The sequence below is a fragment of the Pelodiscus sinensis genome, chromosome 9 (assembly GCF_049634645.1).
Source record: "Pelodiscus sinensis isolate JC-2024 chromosome 9, ASM4963464v1, whole genome shotgun sequence".
Lineage (NCBI taxonomy): Eukaryota > Metazoa > Chordata > Testudines > Trionychidae > Pelodiscus > Pelodiscus sinensis.
Genome location: NC_134719.1, coordinates 16,576,954 through 16,599,622, shown reverse-complemented (window position 1 = coordinate 16,599,622; position 22,669 = coordinate 16,576,954). Strand labels below are relative to the sequence as shown.

The following is a 22,669-nucleotide window of genomic DNA, read 5'->3' as shown; positions in this document are numbered from 1 at the left end:
GATTGTTTGTCCCTCACAACTCCCGCCTGGTTCATCTTCTCCTGTCTCCTTCTCTGTTGCCCATCTGTGTCCCCCAGTCCTTTATTTCAGTGTTGCATGAATAGTTTTGCCTTGGGACTATGGCATCATAGAATCTATGTGTATCTTCTAGATGGGAAAATCCCACTATTGTAGACCATAACACTGGCAGTTCAGGATAGTTTCTGATTGTACATTTATTACCCAGTCTAGTATTTAAAGTGCCACGTGTTGGGGGTTCTGATCCTTCCCCTAGTAGATTATTTCACAGGCTAATAGACATTACTCTTGGGATGTTTTTTGGAAGGAGAAGGCAAATACATTAATCTCCACTCTAGAAAGCAGTGTTAATATACATTCTGAATTTGTATTTCTCTTTCAGTTTTTGTAATAAAATATTTGTTTTCTATAGCTCAGTTGAAGATAGACATATCTCCAGCCCCAGAGAATCCTCATTACTGTCTAACTCCTGAGTTGCTGCAAGTCAAACTATATCCTGATAGTAGAGTTAGACCTACGAGAGAGATACTGGAGTTTCCTGCTAGGGATGTATATGTTCCAAATACTACTTACAGGTAAGATTTTGAAATACATCTTAATCCCCATGAGATCAGCAGGTTGATTTGTTGCAAAACTGCCGCACCATTAGATCCCCATGCCAAAGACATAATAAGGAGTCAGACTCTTACGCAAAAAATAAATGTCTGTAGAACTATTCTTTGAAGAACCTCATGGACCTCGGCTACATAAAACTCACCAGTTCATAGAAACAAAAAACAGGACTATGTAGCACTTTAAAGACTAACAAGATGGTTTATTAGGTAATGAGCTTTCGTGGGCCAGACCCACTTCCTCAGATCAAATAGTGGAAGAAAATTGTCACAACCATATATACCAAAGGATACAATTAAAAATACAGTTCATAGAGGCATCTGAGTGAGATTTCTTAACTTCTGGTCTGGGTGAGGTTTGCTTGAGTTTCAGTTACAAACAAACCCAAAACCTCAAAGGAAATTTCATTTGAAACCTCACAAGCTTCATGTGGTTTTGTGTTAAAATCATAATTATTTCAGCACAGTGACAACATGAAATCATAACATGAGCTGTGTTTGTTACATAATGAAACCCAAATCTGGATCAGTTTTACAGTTATATCAGGAGATTGGGGCCAAGGGATCTGAACAAGGGATTCATTTTAGCACATTCTTTCCTTCCTTTTACACTTGTGTCCCAGGGAATTCTGTAAGAGTGGCATCTTGGAAAGCAGAAGGGAGAGAATGCCTTTTGGGAAGATAGGATCTCATTCTCAGGGGCCATAAGATTTGGTTGGACCCTAGAGATGATCAGAAATTTTTCTTGTAAATATTTTTTCAGTACAAAATATGTTTATCACTATGAGTACATCTAGACTACTTTTTTTTTTCGGAAGGAGATATGCAGATTCGGTGCTAATTTGCATATCTTCTTCCGATCGCTTTTTTGAAGCGGGTTTTTCGAATGTGAAAGTAGTCTGGACGCACTTTTTGGGGGGGGAAAAACCCTTTTTCAAAAAACCGTGTAAACCTCCTTTTTTTAGGAAGAGTTGTTTTTTCAAGAGAGGTTTTTTTCCCTAAAAAATACACATCTAGACGACTTTCACTTTCGAAAAACCCCACTTTTGAAAAAGCAATTGGAAGAAGATATGCAAATTAGTGCCAAATTTGCATATCTTCTTTCAGGGGAAAAAAAAGTAATCTAGACTTAGCCTATTTGAAAATTTTAGTAGAAAATGTTTGTATATTTTGAAAAGCTATTTCTAATTGAAAAAAGTGTTCAGAAGAAAAAATTTCCACTAACTTTGAGTTTAACCCAGCCCTTTAATGTATCAACAGAACTAGTGATACTACATGACTTTATCATTCAAAATATTACATCGGAACAACACATAAAGGCTACGTCTACACTGCAGAGTTTTTGCCCAAAAACATGCGGAGCATCCACACTACAAGAGCGTTCTTGCACGAGAAAAAGTACAGTAAATCGTAAGAACACAGCGCTTTTTGCACAAGAGTTATTCCTCTTTCTATGAAGAATAAGCCTTCTTGCACAAGAGTGTCCATGGCAGTGTGGATGCTCTTGTAAAAAAACACACAGCAGTGTGAACGCTCTCTTGCGCAAGAACTCTTGCGCAAAATGTTTTTGCGCAAGAAGCCTGCAGTGTAGACGTAGCCAAATTGTGGTGTGTTCAGTTTTGAGTATTTTGATTTCACTAACACTTTTTCGTCACGTTCCTCCTTCTCCCCCACTTTTTGTGTGTGTGTGTGGGAGGGTGGGGGATGGGAAAAGAATATCTTTCCTGTGAAAAATGAAAATAAAAAATTTATGAAAAGATTAAGAATAATCTACTATTTTTGACCAATTGTTACCTCCAGAGTAGAAGACAGATTAGCTGCCTTTATTTTCTAAGTTTACTTAAGAAAAAATACACAAACCCCTGAATAAAATGCATTACTGACTGGGGCTGTCCTTTTCTGCCACGTCATTTTACCGGTTCACATCTCTGCATCACATTTGAGTATAAACATTTCATAGAGCTCCAATAAATACTTTAATATAGTCACAATAAATATTTTGTTCACCTGTTCATAATTCTCAGATACATATTCAGATATAAATCCTATGGCTAGTCAAATGATTAAACTTATTTCAAAATCAAGTACCTGCATTGAAATTGCACTAATAACCTGCAGATCATGTAGAAAAGCAGCACTTTACATTGCAAGACCAAAACATTCTCCCAGATGTATGTATATAACAAATGTTTTTATTACCAGCTACCCATTTAAACTCTTTCTGAAGATATATTCTTTAGCTATTTCATTTGCTGTATTTATATTGCCCCCTTTACCATAATATTTAAGCACCTCACAATTTGTAATGAATTTATCCTCATTACACTCCTGGGAGGACATGCTGATTTTAGGGGGGAAAAGAGGTTGTGTTCTTCTCTGGACAACCAGTCTTTCTTTACCCTTCAAAATTATTTCATTCTTCTCTTCACTGGCCATCCTAATCTCCCGTGCTTCCCTTTTGTATCATGCTAGAAGGCTGCAGTCATTTGGTAAGGATGGACTAAGCATAAGTGGCCTGATCCAGGACCCAGCTATTAGCTCAAAGCCTGGCAATTAGGAGATGATGGTGGGCTGAGAGCATGATCGTTTCTGCTCACTTGGGAGTCTCTCTTTCAGAGATGGGGGGTGGAGGAGGGAGCCAGAAAGGTGACACAGGGCTCGTTTTCTTTCTGTGATAGAGGGGAAAGGAGATGAAGGAAGTAAAAGGAGAGAGAGGAGAACCCAGCTCACACTCTTCATCATGGAATCTTGAGGGTCAGATGTTAGGGTTCTAAAGTGAGGGACTATACCTGCCAGTCAAGACCCTCTCTTCTGCTGGAGGTTTTTTTTACCAAGGAGTTGAACTAGAAATAGCTAGTGTTGAAGTCCTTTGATGATGTGTCTATAAACTGCAGGTCTGACACGTGATTTAGCCCAATCCCATCCTACCATCCATGCATCAAGTCATTGATGCATATATTTATGCCCTCTATCCCGTATCCATGTCTTACTGAAGTGTGTGTCTCACTTTGCAGTGAGGGTGAAGCTAAAACAAATGTTGCTGAGCTCACATTTGAATAGGCCACCAAGGCTATCCCATCGTTCCCATGGCCTGTATGTTTGAACCTTTCTGCAGACCCAACTCCTTGCTCCCTGGGGCAGGACATCTCTCATGGCTTTTTTTCCCCAAATGTTGGCAGGCTTCTTTGGGTCTAGCGACTGGGACTTATCCAGGAAACGATGGCTTTTCTTGGTTGGACAGTGAATTAGTTTGTGTCTATGAATTAGTCTGTTAGCAGTGAAAATACCTGACTCCAGAGCATTGAAATTGGAGGGCTTCAAAGTACAGTCTGAATAGCTGCCATTGGTAGATTTATCACTCAGGCATTGTTACAGCGGGGCTGGGCAGGGGAGTGAAGATCCCGTCCTGGGTGTAGGGTGGAAGAAGACAAGCTGGTGGGAAGTACTGGTGAGACAGTCCTGCCCTTTCTGGTCTTCCAAGGATGCTGACAGGCATTTGAGATCTGTACTGAGGATTTTAAGCAGCACCAAGACAGTTTTTTATCCTCATCCCCAGACTACCTTTCTTCTAAGCTGATATGGGTCTCCTTGGTCTTTGGGAACTAGACAAACCCCTATATGGGTACAACCAACACATAGAAAACTAATCCCTTTAAAATTCTTTTATTCATGTTACAAATTAGTTTCTTGATGGAAATTTTCTTTCTTGATTTTTAAAGTGTCAGACAAACAATCAAACATTTCCAGTACAAATGTGCGGTATCTCTTGACTGATCCTGTTACTTTGATTGTAATGAGGGAGTTTCATCGGCATCAGACCTTGAATTGAATGAATGCTTGGTTTTGCTGTAATTTGCTATTTATCCTCAACCTTGTTTTCATTTTGACAAAATATAGTTTTAAAAAATGGATTTATTTTAGTGATTACAAGTGTTAAAATATGACAAAATTCTTACAGTACAGTTAGATACGATAGAAAAGTCAATATGACTGAATATATTCACATTCTACGGCTCCTACCGTGCAAACGTAGACACACACGCCTGAATAGTCCCATTGGCTTCTCGAATTCCTCATTTGGGTAAAATTATGCAGATGAGTATTTGCAGGATTGGGACTGAAGGTCCTGCAGAGTCTTTTAATCTTTACCAATGTGATTAGTTGAGTCGCACCATTAACTTCAATTGGTACAGGATGCAGGGCTGGTTTCTATTTATATTAAAGGTAATTGGTCTGTTTCAAACACAGCTGTTTGTCCAGTTGATTCCAAGGAATTCCAAAAGGTGACTGATAGAAAGCCCATTGAAATCCATGCGAAAAACTAACAGCAGTCTTTGGAACAGGACCTAAGAATTATTCTTAAAAGTATAATATTAAAGATTAGTTTCATATTCATATTCTGGATTTCCAGATATGCAGTTTTCATAGTGACATGAGCACTATGAAGATATGGCACAAGATACACAATTTAATGTTCACATTTAAACACAGAGTGCCATAAAATGCAGAATTATCTGCCAATTCATTTAAGGATAGATATAGTCTAAGACTATAGTACACTTGAACCTCTTTAATCCAGCAACCCTGGGAAAAAGGGTGGGGACAGGGCACTTTTCCTGGTGCTCCCCGTCCCCTGCTCCCATGCACTTCCCCCGCCACTATGGGAATGGCATGGAAAAGCCTCCGGCACAGCGTGTCACTGCACTGCCATTCTCCCAGCTGGACGGAAAGGAGAGTGGCAGTGCACAGAGCTGATTCTGCCTCCACTTGCCAGTGTTCATATCATGAGTGTTCCCAAATTAGGGACACCTTTCCCCTCCCTCCCCCCGCGTTCAGAGGTTACAATGTACTTGAATCTAGTTACTTTTTATAAAGTACTTTTTTTCTTCAAAACTAATGCTTAAATGTTTTCTGTGAAATTCCATCAGTCTGTTATTTTATTGAAACATGTTGCATAGTCTCCTCTACAAAATCCAGAAATGAATGCATTGGCCTGAAAATTCTTGTTTGCATGCAGTATAATCTGCTCAAATATCAAAGCAAGTCCAGTTTCTAGGTACTAGTGTTCAACAGTTGGGATGCGTAGATAGTTTTGAACTTGAAATATGTTACTATTTGAAAAAATAACAATAGTCTCAACATATACTATAAGACCATAACAGATTGCTCCTTGTTGTGTCATTGAATAGTATGGAATCTGTGCCTTGTATTTGGGCGTACAGCCCTGATTATTAGTTCATGATATGTTGAATGTTCAGTGTATATGTATTTGATGAAACACATCAATATGAAGGCTCATTCAAAACTTTCCAGATCTGTAGGATGTATCATCAGTTTGGTTGACTTGATCAAGTAGAATCTTCCTTTCTGAGGCTTCCAGTATATTCCTCGTCTCCTTTCCAGTTTTCCCTCTGATCTTGGATTGATATATTTTCCATTCAGATTTGTTTCCCCACATGCTCTGTGCCACCAGCCACCTGCAAACAATATTTTGGTGTCATTTAGTCCAAATTTTACTTTTACTTTTTGGCATCAGACTCTGGTTACTGATTTGGATTGTATTTTCAAATTGAGGCTGCTCTAGTCCTCATCCAACTCCCACTGAGGTCGGTATTAGACTCTGACTTTTAATTTTAAATATGTAGGAAAATTCTAGTTTTTCCTTACATCTGTTTATCAGTTTTGAGGTAAATATGAATTAGGGTACATTTTACAGCAGGCCAAAATGAGGCTGTAAATAGAAACTGAGCTACAAGCTTAATTGTGGCCTGCCTGGGTATGATCGAGTGGAGTTAATATCCAGTCCATCTTCTGTTGGGTGCAAGAAGGAGTTACTTGTAGAAAGTGTAGTCTCCAGTGGTTGACTGCTAGACTAGAACCCAGGACTCAGGAGGCAAGCTCCTGGCTCTCCTGAAATCTTTGGCAAAACTCCTATGGACTTAATGAACCAGGAACTCCTCTCTGAGTTCCATTTCTGTCTTTGCTACTAATTCACTCTACGACCATGAGCAAGTAATTTCTGTACTTCTGTTTTCCCCACCTGTGAGATGGGATAATAATGCTCAGGCAGTGTCTCAGGACTCTGAAATCTGTAGAGAAAAAGCACTATGTAAGTGCTGATAATTATTATTTTAGTTTACAGTGAACCCTCGTTTATCGCGGTAGATAGGTTCCAAACCCGACCGCGATAGCTGAAAATCCGCGAAGTAGGGAGACCATATTTACGTACTGTAAATAGAAACCGATAGGTCCCCCCACCCCCTACAAAGTTTCCCCTGTGATTAGCCTATACTGTATTGTAATTCCATATCATTCTTTAATGCTGCACAAAAGCCATCTGTAATGACGAATGATATGAAAGTATAAAGACAATAGGCAAGCACGATATGATACGGATATAAAAAAAGTCCGCGAAGTCGTGAATCCGCGATGGTCGAACCGCGAAGTAGCGAGGGCTCACTGTATATTCATTTGCAGGGGAGAGATTTTGTGAACTTGTCTTGTCAGTCTCCAATATCTATGACAGTCTCCAATATCTATGACAGCTGAGTGATTATAAATAGATTTCCTTAATTCATGAAGTTATAGCTAGTGTAACAAAGGAACTGGAACTTTAATTTGCTTCAAGTACTGATACCTGAATATCTTTGTGGACAGTTGAAATCTCTCCTTGTAGCGTTGTCATGATCCATTATGGAGAACCTCAGTTTTGTTTGTTCAGGCAGTGCATTGGAAATATTTCCTAAGGTCTCTGAAAGAAGAAGTGTGTAGTCTGTTTCTGAACTTCCCAATGTGAATGTGTATTCGACGTAGTGTTTATTATCTCTCCAGTCTTTCAGCTCAATACGTAAAATGTAGTCAGCTTGGTTAGCAATGGAATATATCTTCTCTAGTCCCAACCAAAATTCCCCTGTATGGACAAGTGACATGAATATCATTAATATGGAGTTAAGATGGAATACAATTATTTATAAAGGTTTATTCATTGCTTTAATTAAATCAATAGTATGAGTCTTGGGAACTCTTGATCTTTTCAGAGAGTCTCCTGAAACATTCTTTTTGTTTACATCTTTTTAATTGCACACTTGTGATCAATAAAAACTAGATACATAAATGAAATGGAACCTCTCCTAATTTTTACTGCACTCGTGAAGGCCTGCAAAGGGGACTCCAGACATTTAAAACACATGCCTAACTGAAAGCGTATGATAAGTGAAGCAAGTGACATTTATAAAACTTAATGCTAATGGAAATGAATTTCGCTTGTGGTTGTGGGAGTGGTGGTGGTAGGACCTAAATTGGGATTTTGATGTCCTCATATCCAAAAAAGTGGATATAATTAGAGTAGTTTTTCCTCTTTCATGTCCTTTTTCATAGTTGAACATGTTTAGCAGAGTATGCACCAACTTCTTAATTTGTCCACTGCTGATCCTACCAAATGTGAATGATACGCAGGCAAGAGGCCACCTACATCTCAAGGAACAAAGGACAAGTTCTTTGGAAAAAAACCAACAGGATATTACTTCCTTCAAGAACCAGAACCCTTCCATTTTTTGATCGTTAGAAAATCCTGCACAGCCACAATCATACATTGATATCTCAGTATAATTGTATGATCCTTTGCCTGATTTTTTTCTACCTATGGAACAAAACACATCCTATATTGATGTGGGAAATATACACCAAGTAAGGGACATTCCTTAAAATAAGAGTGGAGTCCTGTTACATGAGAAAATGCCTGTTTCAGTCCTCTTTTGTGCTCCAACACCAGTGAGAGGAATAGAGCAATGTTTCACTGTGGAGGATGTGAAAGAAGGCAATAGCTGATGTCATGCTGCTCTCTACCCATTGTTCTGAGTGGCGGTGGAAATTGGTGGCTTTTTAATCTGCCACCCTGTATCCTGCCATGGTGAGTCATTTTTTTGGTAAAAGGAGAATCAAGCAATTTTAAATAGATGCATGGAGAAATCTGCTGGACAGGCAAGCTCTTAGCCAATGCTTGGCATTAGTAATGGTCATAGAGTTGATTATTAACTAATATAAATATGGGTGTTTCCTCACTATCCATGTCCAGGTAACATGATTGGCTGCCAATGATTGGGAGATGTGTGTAGAGAAAAATACTGTCACCCTAATGCTGTCCTGAGCTTAAGCAATTCACGTGGTGGTATTAGTTTAAACATGATGTGGTGGGAGGAAGAAGTGCTGCTTACTTTGCTGGTTTCAATGTGTATTCTTGTGTTCATGTGTCAAGGAAACCTAGAACTTTGGCTGGAGAGTTTGGAAAAGCCAGAATCTAAAGAAAATAATATTTGAAGCAGAAATTATTCTTTTAAGTCCTGATTAGCAAAGCTCCTGAGCACATGTTTAAGTGCTTTGCGAAATTTGGGACAATAGTTGTTATATATGGTATGCAATATACAGTGTCTCGCATTGGCTATGTGAGCTGCTGACATTGCTTGGCTTGTTTCTGTCTGCTGGTGGGTGATTCTGCTAGTTTCATCCAAGTTTTCAGTAGTTGAAACCAGCTAATAGTGTATAAAAAAAATGAAGAAGCAAAAAGTGCCTTTACCATTGAGGTCACCAAAACCATTGGTGTAGCTCTCCCAGGTTTGGTTGAAATCTAGTGATCCATCAACTCTGTTTTGAATTACTGTCCAGGAGCTGTCTATGAATGACAAAAAGGAAATAAACCATAAACTTGTTAGCTTATTATAACCATTTCTTTGGACTCTGACAAGAGTATAGCAACAGATAAAATGAGACGTTAATTGTTCCACGTTGGTAGATTTGCTGGGCATTTTATAAATACCACTTAGAGGCAATAAATTTATCTTCAGTGGTAGCCTCTTAGGCTATTATGCTAACATTTACATGAAGCAGTCGTTTTCACATTACGCATCACGACCCAGTACAGGGTTGTGGAATGTCAGGCATTGGATCTCATTGCTGTAGGGTGAACAGGTGTCCCAGCTGCGGTGCTAAGCAGGCTACCTGCCATCCTGGCAGACTGCACTGTGCCCCAGAAGCAGCCAGTAGCAGGTCCAGCTCCTTTGTGGAGGGGGAAGAGAGCGCACAGGGCTCCGTGCACGACCCCTGCCCCAAGCACTAGCTCTACACTCCCATTGGCTGAGAGCCTGCTGCTGGCTGCTTCTGGGAGCAGCATTGTCTGAGATACCAGGAGAGGCAGGAAGCTGCCTTAGCACCCCTGCTGCACCCCTGACTGGGAGCTGCTCAAGGTAAGCCCCTCCTGCCCCAGCCCTGACACCCTGCAAAGCCAGAGGCCCACCCTACACTCCAAAGCTCTCATCCTCAGCCTCACCCTGGAGCCCACACTCTAGTCAAATTATGTTGGGTCCAGGGATGAACAATCTTCTTCAAATGGGTCATGAGAAAAAAGGTTTGAAAACCACCGGTATAAAGCATACAAGGCAAATTCTGCAGTGGGACTGCTTGTTGTTGTTGTAGTAACTAGGTCATGACACCCTCATCTGACCCAGTTACAGCAAACATGGTTGACTGATGACCCTGCTGCAGCTTCTTTTTACAATGAAACTACATGCCAACCATGTTTGCACATCCAAACATATCACCCTGCCTCACTGTGTTTGCATCAGTGTATTCCTGGAAAATCTAGGCAGCTATGCCAGAGATCAAGGAGCCAAGAGGGCGCTGAACATACTGCAGCACTGTCGGTCTGAGAGACTCTGCTATGATAGGATAATATGGGAGAAAGGAAGGTTCACCTGATCATTCTGCTGCAAAGAGACCCAGTGTCTGACATTCCACAACCCAGTACTGGGCTATGACCTTTAGTTTGAAAACCACTGTTAAAAAAAAAAATGTGTGTGTCAGACTATTCAAAGCATAACTGGTGTTAGTAGGCCATGGTGAGTGCGATGCAATTAACTTTTAATTTAGTAAAGTTACTAACTAGTTGCTTATATTAAATTGTTAATAATCATTGCTTTTAGTGGTCATTTGGCTGTAGGGATGAAAAGCTAGTTCCCTTAGATGCTAATGTGTATGTCTCTTGCTTATGTCGAAGAATAGACTGAACAAAAAGTGGAAGTGATTTCTTCAATACTCTATGGTATTTTGAAAAGTCGGGAAGAATTTGGAATGCCCTTGGCTGCATTCAGACTTATAATACTTGACAACTTTCTAGGTGGCCTGCTGTAAGTCTGTGTACATTTTAGGGCTATAAATACATTTTCAGTTTGTCAGTAAACTGTTAAAGCAAGAATTACACTGCTTCTAGCATAACTGGTCTTACCAGTTTTCACTTCACAAAAGACATTGAAAGCTTCAGATCCGTTGGGCTTAATAGAGTAAATGCCACTGGTCCGTTCACCTCTCTTGTAAAGGGCAGTGCAGTCAGTAGCAAGACCTGGAATAGTAATAATTAAAGAATTACAAATATATCTTTGCATTTAGGAAGCTAGAAGGATCCAGTGCTGCAGAGCTAGTTGCCTTTATCAAGCATGTTGGTACAAGACCAAAACTGGAGTAGCTCTTTTATGACGGTCTTTGTGAAATGAACAAATTAGATTCTAAAGGTAAACATTACATCACAGGCAAAGTGTTTGGCTGTCTGGGTAGTTGGTAGGGATGTAAAAGGTTAACTGGTTTACCAGTAAACCGGTAAGCATTAAGTCGTAACAGTATCCTTACCAGGTAACTGGTTAACTAGAGGTGATGGGGGGGCAGCCCCCCACTCATGGTATGGTGCGAGCTTGGCTGACTGCAGCAGTCCTCCAGCCCTCTGCCTTTGGAGGCCTGAGTTGGAGGAGCTGGCCACGGGACCCTAGCCCCATGGTTAACCGGGTAAATGATTACAATTAAATCATTTAACTGATTAACTTTTGTACTGCCTATTTACATCCCTACTAGCTGGTGTTTGCTCCACTAGGCAAGGTTTCAATTTAGATAATCCTTACAAAAGGGATTCTTGGACATACAAAAGTCTGAGTACAGATTTTGGAAATAGTGATATTTTTCCACAACCTTCTAATGAGAGGATGTTTGAATTAGACTGAATTCCTATTGCTGGAGTCTGAAAATGCTGGTGAGCTTTAAAAGGCTAATCCAATGTCCTGTCAGTGGCCTCTGTGAAATGAGTTTGGGGTTCTCAGTCCATTTCCCAGTAGATAAATATCGGCACCATCAAAACTGCCAATAAAGGTGCTGCCTTGTATGTGTGATGTCAAATGTAACCAAAGGAGAGGCCAAAGACTGAATTGCCTGCCAGACTGGACTATTTCAATCCTAGAAGTTATCCCACTTTGTCAAAGTGGAGGGAAATTTGTGGGTCAGTGTGTGGAAATGTGCACTGCTGCAACATTTTATATGGTTAAATAAAGCACTTGAGTTTCCAGTGCTGAAATCGCAGTCCCTTTCATCAGCACTGGCTTGATATACAAACTAGAAAAGAAAGGTAAAAGCCTCCTGTATCTGCACATTTAACAGTGAACATGTGTACACACACACAAACACACACACACACACACACGCGCTCTCTCTCTCTCTCTCTCTCTCTCTCTCTCTCTCTCTCTCTCTCTCTCTCTCTCTCTCTCTCTCTCTCTCTCTCTCTCTCTCTCTCTCTCTCTCTATATATATATATATATATATATATATATATATATATATATATATATATATATATATATATATATATATAAAAACACAATGTGTTACACATTCATACCTAAAGCATCATATGATCTTACCTTTAACTTGTGCTGGAGCTGTAGAATTATGTGAAGGAAAGGGAATGATCCTAGGTTCCATTTGCTTCAGAGAAAATGAACTCTCTGTGTTTTCGTGAAAATCTGTATTGCTTAGCTGAAAGGAAGAATATTATTGATAATTATGTTATTGATCTCCCAAGCTCCTGAAATAGTAATCAAAAGTTACTTAATTCACTAAGTCGATGCACTGTATTCATTTTTAGAGTATAATATGGAAGTATTTATAAATGTTCCTGGAGATTTTGAATATCTTAAGGCTAAGATGCCTCTTTGAAAGTCATATTTGGTTTCTAAAACTCCTTCACTATGATAAGGAAATTGGCAGCTTAGTAGTGCATTTGGCATGTGTCTTGATTGATGGATGGATTTTACATGTGTCCCCAAACTAGTCCCAACATTTAAATAGTTTAAGAAGCCCTTGGGCCCTGCACTAAAAAGTCTTTTCTTTTCACTCTGAAGAATGAAGTTAAATAAAATCATGTCAGTTTCAAAACCACATCAATTGTACCCACAGCTGTGGTAAGAGAGGTTAAACATTTTAGTGCACAGGCATGGTGCTGTGTTGAGGTGAATAAAGCAGCAGATAGAGGAAAAAGAGAAAATAAAACTGAGAGGCAGGAGATGGGAAGGAGTTGGAAGAACAGAGAGATAGGTGATTAGAGAATTAAGCCAAATGAGAAAAGTTACAACTCTAAATATCCCCCCCCCCCCCCCCCGTTGGGTTTTATAGTCCACGGTGCAGAGCTTTATACTAAGCATTCCTGTGTCTACAAAAAGATTTGCATTTTGGTCCAGAGGGTTAATTCTTCCCCTTTACCCCTCCTGCAGTCTCAGACAATCAGAATGAATTCTGGAAATGAGAATACTGTATAGTCAAACTAACTGGTTACTCTACCTTTTCTTCCAGCTCCCTTATTTGATTGTGCTGTTTATCAAGTTGTGAGTGCTGTTCTTGTACAACTTTGAGTAGTTGCCTAATGTGGGTATCCTGTTGCTGTACAAAATTCTGGAGGAGAAAGAAAGTGGAGCTTAATCAAATACATCTTTCAGTGTGTGTTAGTAAGGTCAGATTAATGCCTGAGCAATAGTTGTCTTCCACCAACTGTTTTAGTTGGTGTCAGTTTTTAAAGGCATAACCTCAGTAGTCATTCTTTCCTTTAATTTTGCCTTCATTGTCCTGCCTTTTGAGGCAGAATCCTTTCTTTTCCTCTGGAGGAAGTATTTATGCCATTTTTTTTATCCATTTCTGTAGTTCTTACTTGAGCAAAACTGTCCATTTTAAGTAAGGCAAAGAATGATTTTTTTTATACTGTCTTGTGTTTTTAATTGAACTATATAAATATCACTAGACTAATGGAGAGGAAGGATGCTCCAGTGGTTAGTTGTTGGATCACCTGGGTTAATTTCCTTATGGTGCTACATGCTTCCTATGTGACCGTGGGCAAGTCACCAGCCTCTCTGTGCTTCAGATCCTGGCTGAAAATTGGGAATAATAGAACTGCCTTACCTCCCAGGGGTGTTGTGAGGATAACTATACTGAAAATTATAAGGCACTCAGGTACTGTGGAGTTGGGGGGCCATAAAAGTACCATAGATATCCCTCTTTAAAGTTCATGTTTTAAATAAATTTTACTGAATCTTATACACATTAAACCTACCAGAATTCACGTAAGCCACCATTTTGCAATGAGTTGTATTGCGCTGTAGTGTTAAGCTGATTTCTAAGGGTTTTACTATTATGCTTTAGTGTACTTTGAAATGGATTTTTTAAAGCAGAGATCAGATATGTAGGGCCATGTCATTCCATCTCTTTTCAAGCGAATTTCCTCCCTGATTTCTTTTTGGTATTTATGCTTTAAAACTGATGGCATTTCATGGTCCATAATAAGACACTTGAATTGATTTCTACAAGACTGTTATTCTCCAGATTTATATACAAATCTTATTTTTCAAAATACTATATTGCTTTTTATTATGCTACTATATTATAGGGCTTTCAGAGCATCACTCCCTAAAATAATATCCCTAGTTATTTTGGCTTTCTGCCCTCTGGGTTTCCTCAAGTCTACTTACTTTGAGTGAAGTCATTTCTTTCGATTCTTGAATTTCAGGCTGAATGTGGACTAATTTAATTACTTTCTCTTCCAGCCCTCCTATTTTCTCTTGAAGCTCAGTCTTGTGATGTAATAGGTCTTCAATCTTTGAGTTCAACTCTAGTGATATATTCCTTATCTCTTCATTGTTGGCCTGTAATCTGGAAGTTGTTTTTCTGAGCTCTTCTTCTTCTACCTTGATTTCACTGGTTTGCAGTGAGAGCTCATAAAAGGACTTGTCAAATATGTTAAGTTTTTGAAAGATGTCATTCATTTGCCCCTTGGTCTTGTGGACAAAGTCTTTAAGGCCGTGTCCAAGCTGGAGAAGTCCATTACCTAAAATCCGCACATCATCTAACATGGCAAATCTTGGTTTTGGCTCAGGAGATGCAGAATCAAAGGAAGAATAGTCTTTGTCAAGACTACTTGAAATAGCAAAAGGGGCAATAAAAAGAAAGATGACAGCTATTTTCATGTTGTCGGTTTCCAATGTCCTAAGGTAGTTTTGAACATAGATGTTTTCCCTAGTTACAAATTTTGCTGTATGGTGGTTCTAAGTTAAACATTTTAACCTATATATACTCCTGTTCACTTCAGAAAAGGCAAACTGATTAAGTTGATCATTAAACCATGCATAATTGAACTAATGTAACCTCTGTCCTGTCCAGGGGATATCTGGAAAGATAAAGCTGTGTGACCAGCCTGTTGCTGATTAAACTAGTACTTAGATTTCCAATATGCCTGCTATTCTGTTATGTGTCGTGCTGGGGAGGAGCCTGGTTGTGGTTACATGTAGGTACCAATGACATAGAGAAGAGTAGAAGAGAGGTTCTGGAGGCCAAATTTAGGCTGCTAGGAAAGAGATTGAAATCTAGCACCTCTATGGTAGCATTCTCTGAAATGCTTCCAGTTCCATGCGCGGGCCAGGAAGGCTGGCAGAGCTTCAGAGTCTCAATGCGTGGATGAGATGACGGTGTAGAGAAGAGGGGTTTAGTTGTATTAGGAATTGGGAAAACTTTTGGGATAGGGGGAGTCTATATAGAAAGGATGGGCTCCACCTCAACCAAAATGGAACCAGATTGCTGGCACTTAACATTAAAAAGGTTGCAGAGCTGTTTTTAAACTAAGGGCTGGGGGAAAGCTGACAGGTGTGGAGGAGCACATGGATTGGATAGAGCAGTGGTCCCCAACCTTTTCAGGTTGGCGGGCGCCAGGGGGCGTGGCCGTTCGCCCGCCGGGCGCCAGGGGGCGGGGACACTTGCCTGCCCGGGGGCGGCCCCCCCCCAGCCGCATGCCCGGGGGCGGGGTCCCCCCATAGCCACGGGGCCGGGGAAGGCGCCCCCTGGCAAGCGCCCGGGGCCGGCGCCTGCCCCCCGTAAGTGCCACGCGCCCGGGACCAGCGCTCCCCCCGTAAGCGCCGCGGGGCCAAGGCCGGGGCCGGGGCCAGGGCACGCGCGGCGCCCCCGGGGGCGGGGCCAAGGCCGGCGCAGGAGCCGGCAAGGGCACGCGCGGTGCTCCCGTGGGCGGGGCCAAGGCCGGCGCTGGAGCTGGCAAGGGTACGCGCGGCGCCCCCGGGGCCGGGACCGGCCATGCGCTCGGGGCTGGCACCTGTCAGCCCAGATTGCTCCGCGGGCGCATGTAAAGAGCCTGGCGGGCGCCATGGCGCCCGCGGGCACCAGGTTGGGGACCACGGGGATAGAGACATCTCTGAGAGGAGGGTAGAGATGATAGAGATTTTCTATGTTCTAGAAAGGAGGAGAGGATGGCAGATGATAAATTATGGGTAAGATCGGGTGAAAAAGAGTCTACACATCAGGAAATGGCAGGCAGATAAATAGTGACACATTTTCCAATTGTTTATACATAAACGCTAGAAGTCTAAATAAGATGGGTGAACTAGAGTGCCTTGTATTAAAGGAGGATATTGATATAATAAGCATCACAGAAACTTGGTGGAATGAGGACAATCAATGGGACACAGTCATACCAGGGTACAAAATATATCGGAAGGACAAAACAGGTCGTGCTGGTGGGGGAGTGGCACTATAAAAGAAAGAAAATGTAGAATCAAATGAAGTAAAAATCTTACATGAGCCAAAATGTTCCATAGAATCTCTATGGCTAGTAATTCCATGCTCTAATAATAAGAATATAGCAGTAGGGATATTTTATCGATCACCTGATCAGGACAGTAATAGTGATGATGAAATGCTAAGGAAGATTAGAGAGGCTATCAAAATAAAAAAACTTGATGATAGTGGGGGATTTCAGCTATCCCCATATTGACTGGGTATATGTCACCTCAGGACAGGATGCAGAAATAAAATTTCTTGATACCTTAAATGACTGCTTCTTGGAGCAGCTGGTTCTGGAACCCACAACGGGAGAGGCAATTCTTGATTTAGTCCTATGTGGAGTGTAGGATCTCGTCCAAGAGGTAAATGCAGCTGGACCACTTGGAAATAGTGACCATAATGTAATAAAATTTAACATCCCCATGGTGGGAAAAACACGTCAGCAACCCTGCACTGTGGCATATAATTTCAGAAAGGGGAACTACACAATAATGAGGTTATTTAAACAGAAATTAAAAGGTACAGTGACAAAAGTAATGGAAGCTGCATGGAAACTTTTCAAAGACACCACAATAGAGGCCCAACTCAAATGTATACCCCAAATTAAAAAAACACAATAAGAAAACCAAAAAAGTGCCACTTAGCTTAACAACCAAGTAAAAGAATCAGTGAGAGATAAAAAAGCATTGTGTAAGAAGTGGAAGTCAAATCCTAGTAAGGAAAATAGAAAGGAGCATAAACTCTACACTATGAAGCTATGCCGGCATAACTATTCCAGTTTAGCTACACCAGTATTATCTCCATCGTATAGTCATACCCTTAGACCTTTCTCCTTAAGATCCATCTCCATGATTTAGATATTGTCTTAAATAAATGATGTTTGGGGAGGGTGGTTTTGCAAGGTGATCTGAGGAGTGTTTAGCTTTGTGGCTGGAATGATTGCCTGGTGTAGAACCAACCAGTTTGCGAGAAATGAAGTTTTGAACTAACAGAAGCTGCTTCTGGAGCAATCACATCAAAATTTAAGAAATCTGCCTACAGTGAATATAATTTGCACTCTAGCACTTTGGAGGATTTCCAAGGGTTTTCCTCAGAGTGGAGAGATGTGTATTTATTTATTTGCATAAGTGCGTGTAACTCAGCGTGAAACAGGAAAGCATATGGCATTGAAGTTTTTAACCCTGGCGCTGAACCTCCACGTGACGAAACTTTGGCGACGTACCAGAAAACATAAATTACCAAGTGACATGAAAAGATCGTTAAACTCCATTGGACATATTAATAGCCAGAATAATGTATTAAACTAATGCAGCAGACACCTGACAGATTAGCTCATGTGCACCAGCCACAGAAAAATGACAGGAAAGAATCTGGATAAGGTCCATAGTTCTGGGCAGTGGAATTTCATTATAAATGTGCTGGCTTGTGATCAAAGCAAATACAAGAAATAATCTGATGTAATAGTCATAGCAGTCCACAAGCACATTTCTCGCAGTATCCCAAGGAGATAGTCTTGCCAAGAGACAACAGCCCCAGCAGACTTGGGCCCTGCAATGCAGCCTGCTAGTAAGAGTCTGCATCAGGAGACCATGTTGAGGGTCTTCTTTTGGAACAATGCTGAGACAAACCACTAGAAAATGTCTGGAGGGAAATACTTGTGCAATGACAGTGGTATGAATGAACAGCCAGCATCACATGGGGCTGTGAATAATTAGGAATTTGATCCTGAAATGCATCTAAAATATCAGGCAAAGAAAAGTGGCATCAAAAGGGCAATCCATGGTTTTAAATTCTTTACCCTCAAATATTTTAAAGACATTGGCCCTAGTCCTTGGATCCAGTAAAGCCATACTGGGTGCAGAACTCAAGTGGGACAGGGAGTCAAAGACAGCTTTACGCCACTTGTTGCATTCTTCTGGTCTGTGGTGCTTTTGGCACCTTGCTCAGCTTATGGCACAAGTGACCGTACCATGTTCTTAATTTATAATCAGATTTTCAAAAAATGCCATGTGTAACATGGCTTCACCCTGCCTGTCTCAACCTAATCGGACACATCACAAAATTGAAAAAAAGTGGCTTTCATGAAAGGAACATAGGTGCATGTATACACATTCACTCCCTACCTTTCCTCAGGGAATGTTTCCTTTCCTTCCATGGTGAGCAGATAATGATCGGGTTCAAAGCTGTCTCGTTGCTCCAATTGTTCCCATACTGACTGGCACTGAGGACCTTTGCCGAACCATAGATTATGGTATTGCTCGACTTCTGTCTTCCCCAGTGGCCTCTTCATTTTCTTCCCCAGACTAGGCATTGGTGGGCACCTCTATTATGAGTCCTTCCTCCCATGGACTACAGGGCTTTGCAGGACCTGCTCCTGGTCCTTAGCTTTAACCTTCCAGGGTGACCTGACCTTGGCCAAGACTATGGCAAAATCCTGGCTATCTTGCCCCCATGGCTTAGGAGGTAGAGAGAAAATACTTTGTCCCTATCAAGGGGTTTAAATATTTGTTTGTCCACCCTCCGCCATATTCCCATGTGATGAAGGTGATGAATAAAAAGGAGCATCGGGGTCCTCAAGCTTCAGTGCCTAAGTCAAAAAGTGCTTAGTGCCTTCACCTGTTTGGCCAAAAGGGGGTCTGCTGTGTGAGGACCGTTACTCCGGATAGCAAACCAACTGGCTATCCTGAGTCATTATGGTTATAGCTCTTGGGATTCTTTACTGAAATGTAAGGACTTGCTCCCTCAAGAATCTTGGGATGAGTTTGCTGCCCTGATCCAGGATGGTAAGATGGTTTCCCGAACCTGCCTCCAGGTCTCTCTGGACACTGGAGACTCGGTGCTGTGGGTTCTCTTCTCTGGCATTGCCATACACCAGGTTGCCTGGCTCCAACTGTTGGACCTTCTCCCCAAGGTTTAGCAAACCCTACAGGACCTTCCCTTTGACTGGGTGATCCTTTTTGTGGAACAAACTAATTTGTGACTACGTAGCTTTAAGGACTCTCATAACACCATGAAATCCTTGGGAATACATGCTTTGTCTATGCAATGTAACACCTTCAAACTGCAGTCCTCACAGAGGACTTTCCCTCCTCATTCCAGGACTGATTTTTCAAATCAGTAGTCTTGATATCCCTGTCGCAAGCCATCCAGGCCTCCATCTGGCAACAGTCAGGGACAATCCAAGCCTTCCTCGGGGTCTAAGCAGGCATTTTGAAGGTACACCTGAGGACAGAGTACCGATATTGACAAATTCTTATCCCTTCATAGATTGTCTATCCTGCTTCCACTGAGCCTGGGCTGGCATCACCTCAGACCCTGGGTCCTTCGGTGTGTGGAGGTGGGCTGCTGTATCCTATTCCACTTCCTTTTCCCTCTCCTGACCCTCCCTACCCATCCTCTTCAAAACCCCTCTGTTGAGTAATTCCTCCTTCAGGAGGTGCATGAGCTTCTTGACTTTGGAGCGATAGAGGAGGTGCCTCGGAATCTCAGGGGCAGGGATTTTTACTCCTACTATTTCCTTGTCCCCAATGTTAAGAGAGGTCTCCGATCCATCCTAGACCTCAGGGAACTCAACAAGTTTGTTTCCTCCCACAAGTTCTGGATGGTTTTGTTGAGCTCCATTATCCCTTTCTTGGATCCGGAGGATTGGTACACCACCCCCAGCCTAAAGGACGCCTAGTTCCATGTAGCAATCAAGCAGTCGCATAGCTGGTGGGCCACCCTGCAGCAGTTAGGGCTGCTACTCAACCCCAGGAAGTCGACCCTCATGCCCACAAAAGGGATCGAGTTCATCAGGGCAGTACTTGACACCACCAGAGCCGGGGCCTTTCTGCCAGAGCAACGATTTGTGGCGCTAACACAGTTGCTGCAATCGCTCGCTGCCTTCCCAGTCACCACAGCCAGGATGTAGCTCAAGCTTCTGGGGCACATGGCAGTGGGCACCTGTGCAGTCCGGTTTGCCAGGTTCTGCCTTCGACCTCTCCAGTCTTGGCTGGCATCCACATATTGTCTGGGATGTGACAGCATCAATAGGGTGGTCACAATTCCCTGCCACATGATCCAGGCCTCCAATGGTGATAGTTGGTGATAGTTGGCATTCCATTTCACACTCCACAACCCATGGTTTCTCTAGTCACAGATGGGTCCACTTTGGGCTGGGGGCCTCACCTCGGGGGGCTCACCTTGGGGGAAGATGGAGGAACTGCCTCTGCACATCAATGTCTACAAGCTCCAGGCACGCCACGTGTCTTGCTTTTCTACCTCACATCCAGGGATAGTGCGTGTTGGCCATGACAAACAATATGACCACCATGTACTACCTCAACAAACAAGGCGGGCCTGGTCATCTCCTCTGTGCTTGGAAGCCCTGCGTCTGTGGGAATTTTACCTAGCCCACTTTGTTCACCTGAAGGCATTGTACCTCCCAGGGGTCCAGAATCAGTTAGTGGATTGTCTCAGCTGCCACTTCTTTGCTCACGAACGGTCACTCCAGCCAGATGTCCTCCACTCCATTTTCCAGAAGTGGGTATTTCCCTGGATAGACCTCTTCGCCTCCTGGGACAATCCAGAACTGCTCGCGCTTCTGATCATTCTGGATTCCCAGACCAGGGTCTGTAGCAGACACATTTCTTGATTCTCTCCCATTTCCACTGGTCCAAAAGATGCTCCTCAGGCTCTGCAGAGGTAAGGCAAGCTTTGTCCTGATAGCCCTACCTTTGGCCCAACAGTACCGGTATCCCACCCTCTCGGAGTTGTTACAATCACCCGTCCCTCTTCCTCTGCTCCTGGATCTCATCATACAGGACCGCGGACATCTGTGCCACCCAGACCTTTGATCCCTTCACCTCATGGTCTGGTGGCTTCATGGAAAGCTTGCTCAGAACAGGATCATCATGTTCTCCTTAGTAACAGGAAGCTTCTACAATACGCACATACTTGGCTAAATGAAAGCGTTTCTCATGTTGTTATCTGCAGCACCACCTGAACCCTTTTTCTGCCTCTATTCGCCAAGTGTTGGAGTACCTGGTGTCCCTGAAGCAACAGAGGTTAGCGACTTCCTCACTGAAAGTGCACCTGGCGGCCATCTCTGCCTTCCACCTGGGAAAGTCCGTCTGCCCCATCTTTCTAGCCCCCTAGTTGGGCGCTTCCATAAGGCCATGAACAGATTTCACCTTCCGGGTTGGTGCCCTGTACTTGGGATCTCAACCTGATCCTTTCAGTTCTCATTGGTCTCACCTTGGAGCCTCTGGCCATGTGCTCTCTTCTCTACCTGTAATGGAAGATGGCTTTTCTGGTTGCTATCGCCTCTACTAGGTGGGTGTCAGAGCTTCATGCCCTGATGTCAGAACCCCTGTGTGCTGTCTTCTACAAGGACAAAGTCCAGCTTCACCCACATCTGGCTTTCAGGAACAATGGCAGTTTCCACACCAGGCAAGACATCTTTCTCCCTATGTTCTACCCTAAGCCCCATCAGAGCTTACAGGAGCAATGTCTGCACTCCCTTGATGTGAGAGACACACTTGCTTTCTAGCTTGACCAGACCAGCTCTTTTCCCAACTCCTCACAGCTGTTTGTGGTGGTGGTGGATTGAGTAAAGGAGTTGCCAGTCTCATTGCAGTGCTCGCTTCCTGGATCATGGCGTATATCTGCGCGTGTTATAATCTGGCTGAAGTTTCCCCACTGCCACTCGCTGCACATTCCACATGAGCATAGGCCTCTCCAGTGGCTTTCCTGGCTCATGTACCCTTCCAGGAAATCTGTAGAGCATCAACACGGTCTTTGGTGCATACCTTCATGTGTCACAATGCCATTGTGCAGCAGTCAAGACAGGACGTGGCCTTTGGTACCGTGGTTCTCGAGTAAGCCATGTTGGATAAGGCTTGTGAATCACTTTACTGGAATAAATATGAGCAAGCACTCAAAGAAGAAAAGAATGGTTAATCACCTTTGTAACTGTTGTTCTTTTAGATGCATTGCTCATATCTGTTCCATATCCACCCTCCTTCCCCACTGTTGGAGTAGCCAGCAAGAAGGAACTGGAGGGTGGTTGTGTCGGCAGGATCATATATAGTGCACCGCACAGGCGCCACTCTAAGGCCGTCTCTACACTACACCTCTCTGTC

At 42.5% G+C, this 22,669-nt stretch overlaps 2 protein-coding genes across 12 annotated transcripts in view; one reads left to right on the top strand and one right to left on the bottom strand.

Moving 5' to 3' along the window:
* Nucleotides 1-22,669, top strand: part of DOCK7 (dedicator of cytokinesis 7) — a 164,663-nt gene that overhangs the window by 63,877 nt on the left and 78,117 nt on the right. For all 11 annotated transcript variants that reach the window (XM_075936139.1, XM_075936135.1, XM_075936137.1 and 8 more), the window contains exon 14: nucleotides 431-593. In XM_075936139.1, coding sequence (XP_075792254.1) covers nucleotides 431-593 — 163 coding nt within the window. The remainder of the gene's footprint in view (nucleotides 1-430; nucleotides 594-22,669) is intronic.
* ANGPTL3 (angiopoietin like 3) lies at nucleotides 5,925-15,042 on the bottom strand. Its single transcript, XM_006126759.4, has 7 exons — nucleotides 14,453-15,042; nucleotides 13,275-13,385; nucleotides 12,359-12,473; nucleotides 10,906-11,019; nucleotides 9,202-9,297; nucleotides 7,267-7,539; nucleotides 5,925-6,106 (listed from the first exon to the last, which is right to left on the bottom strand). Exons 1-7 carry the CDS (start codon nucleotides 14,945-14,947, stop codon nucleotides 5,925-5,927), a joined length of 1,386 nt encoding a protein of 461 aa, XP_006126821.2. The 5' UTR covers nucleotides 14,948-15,042.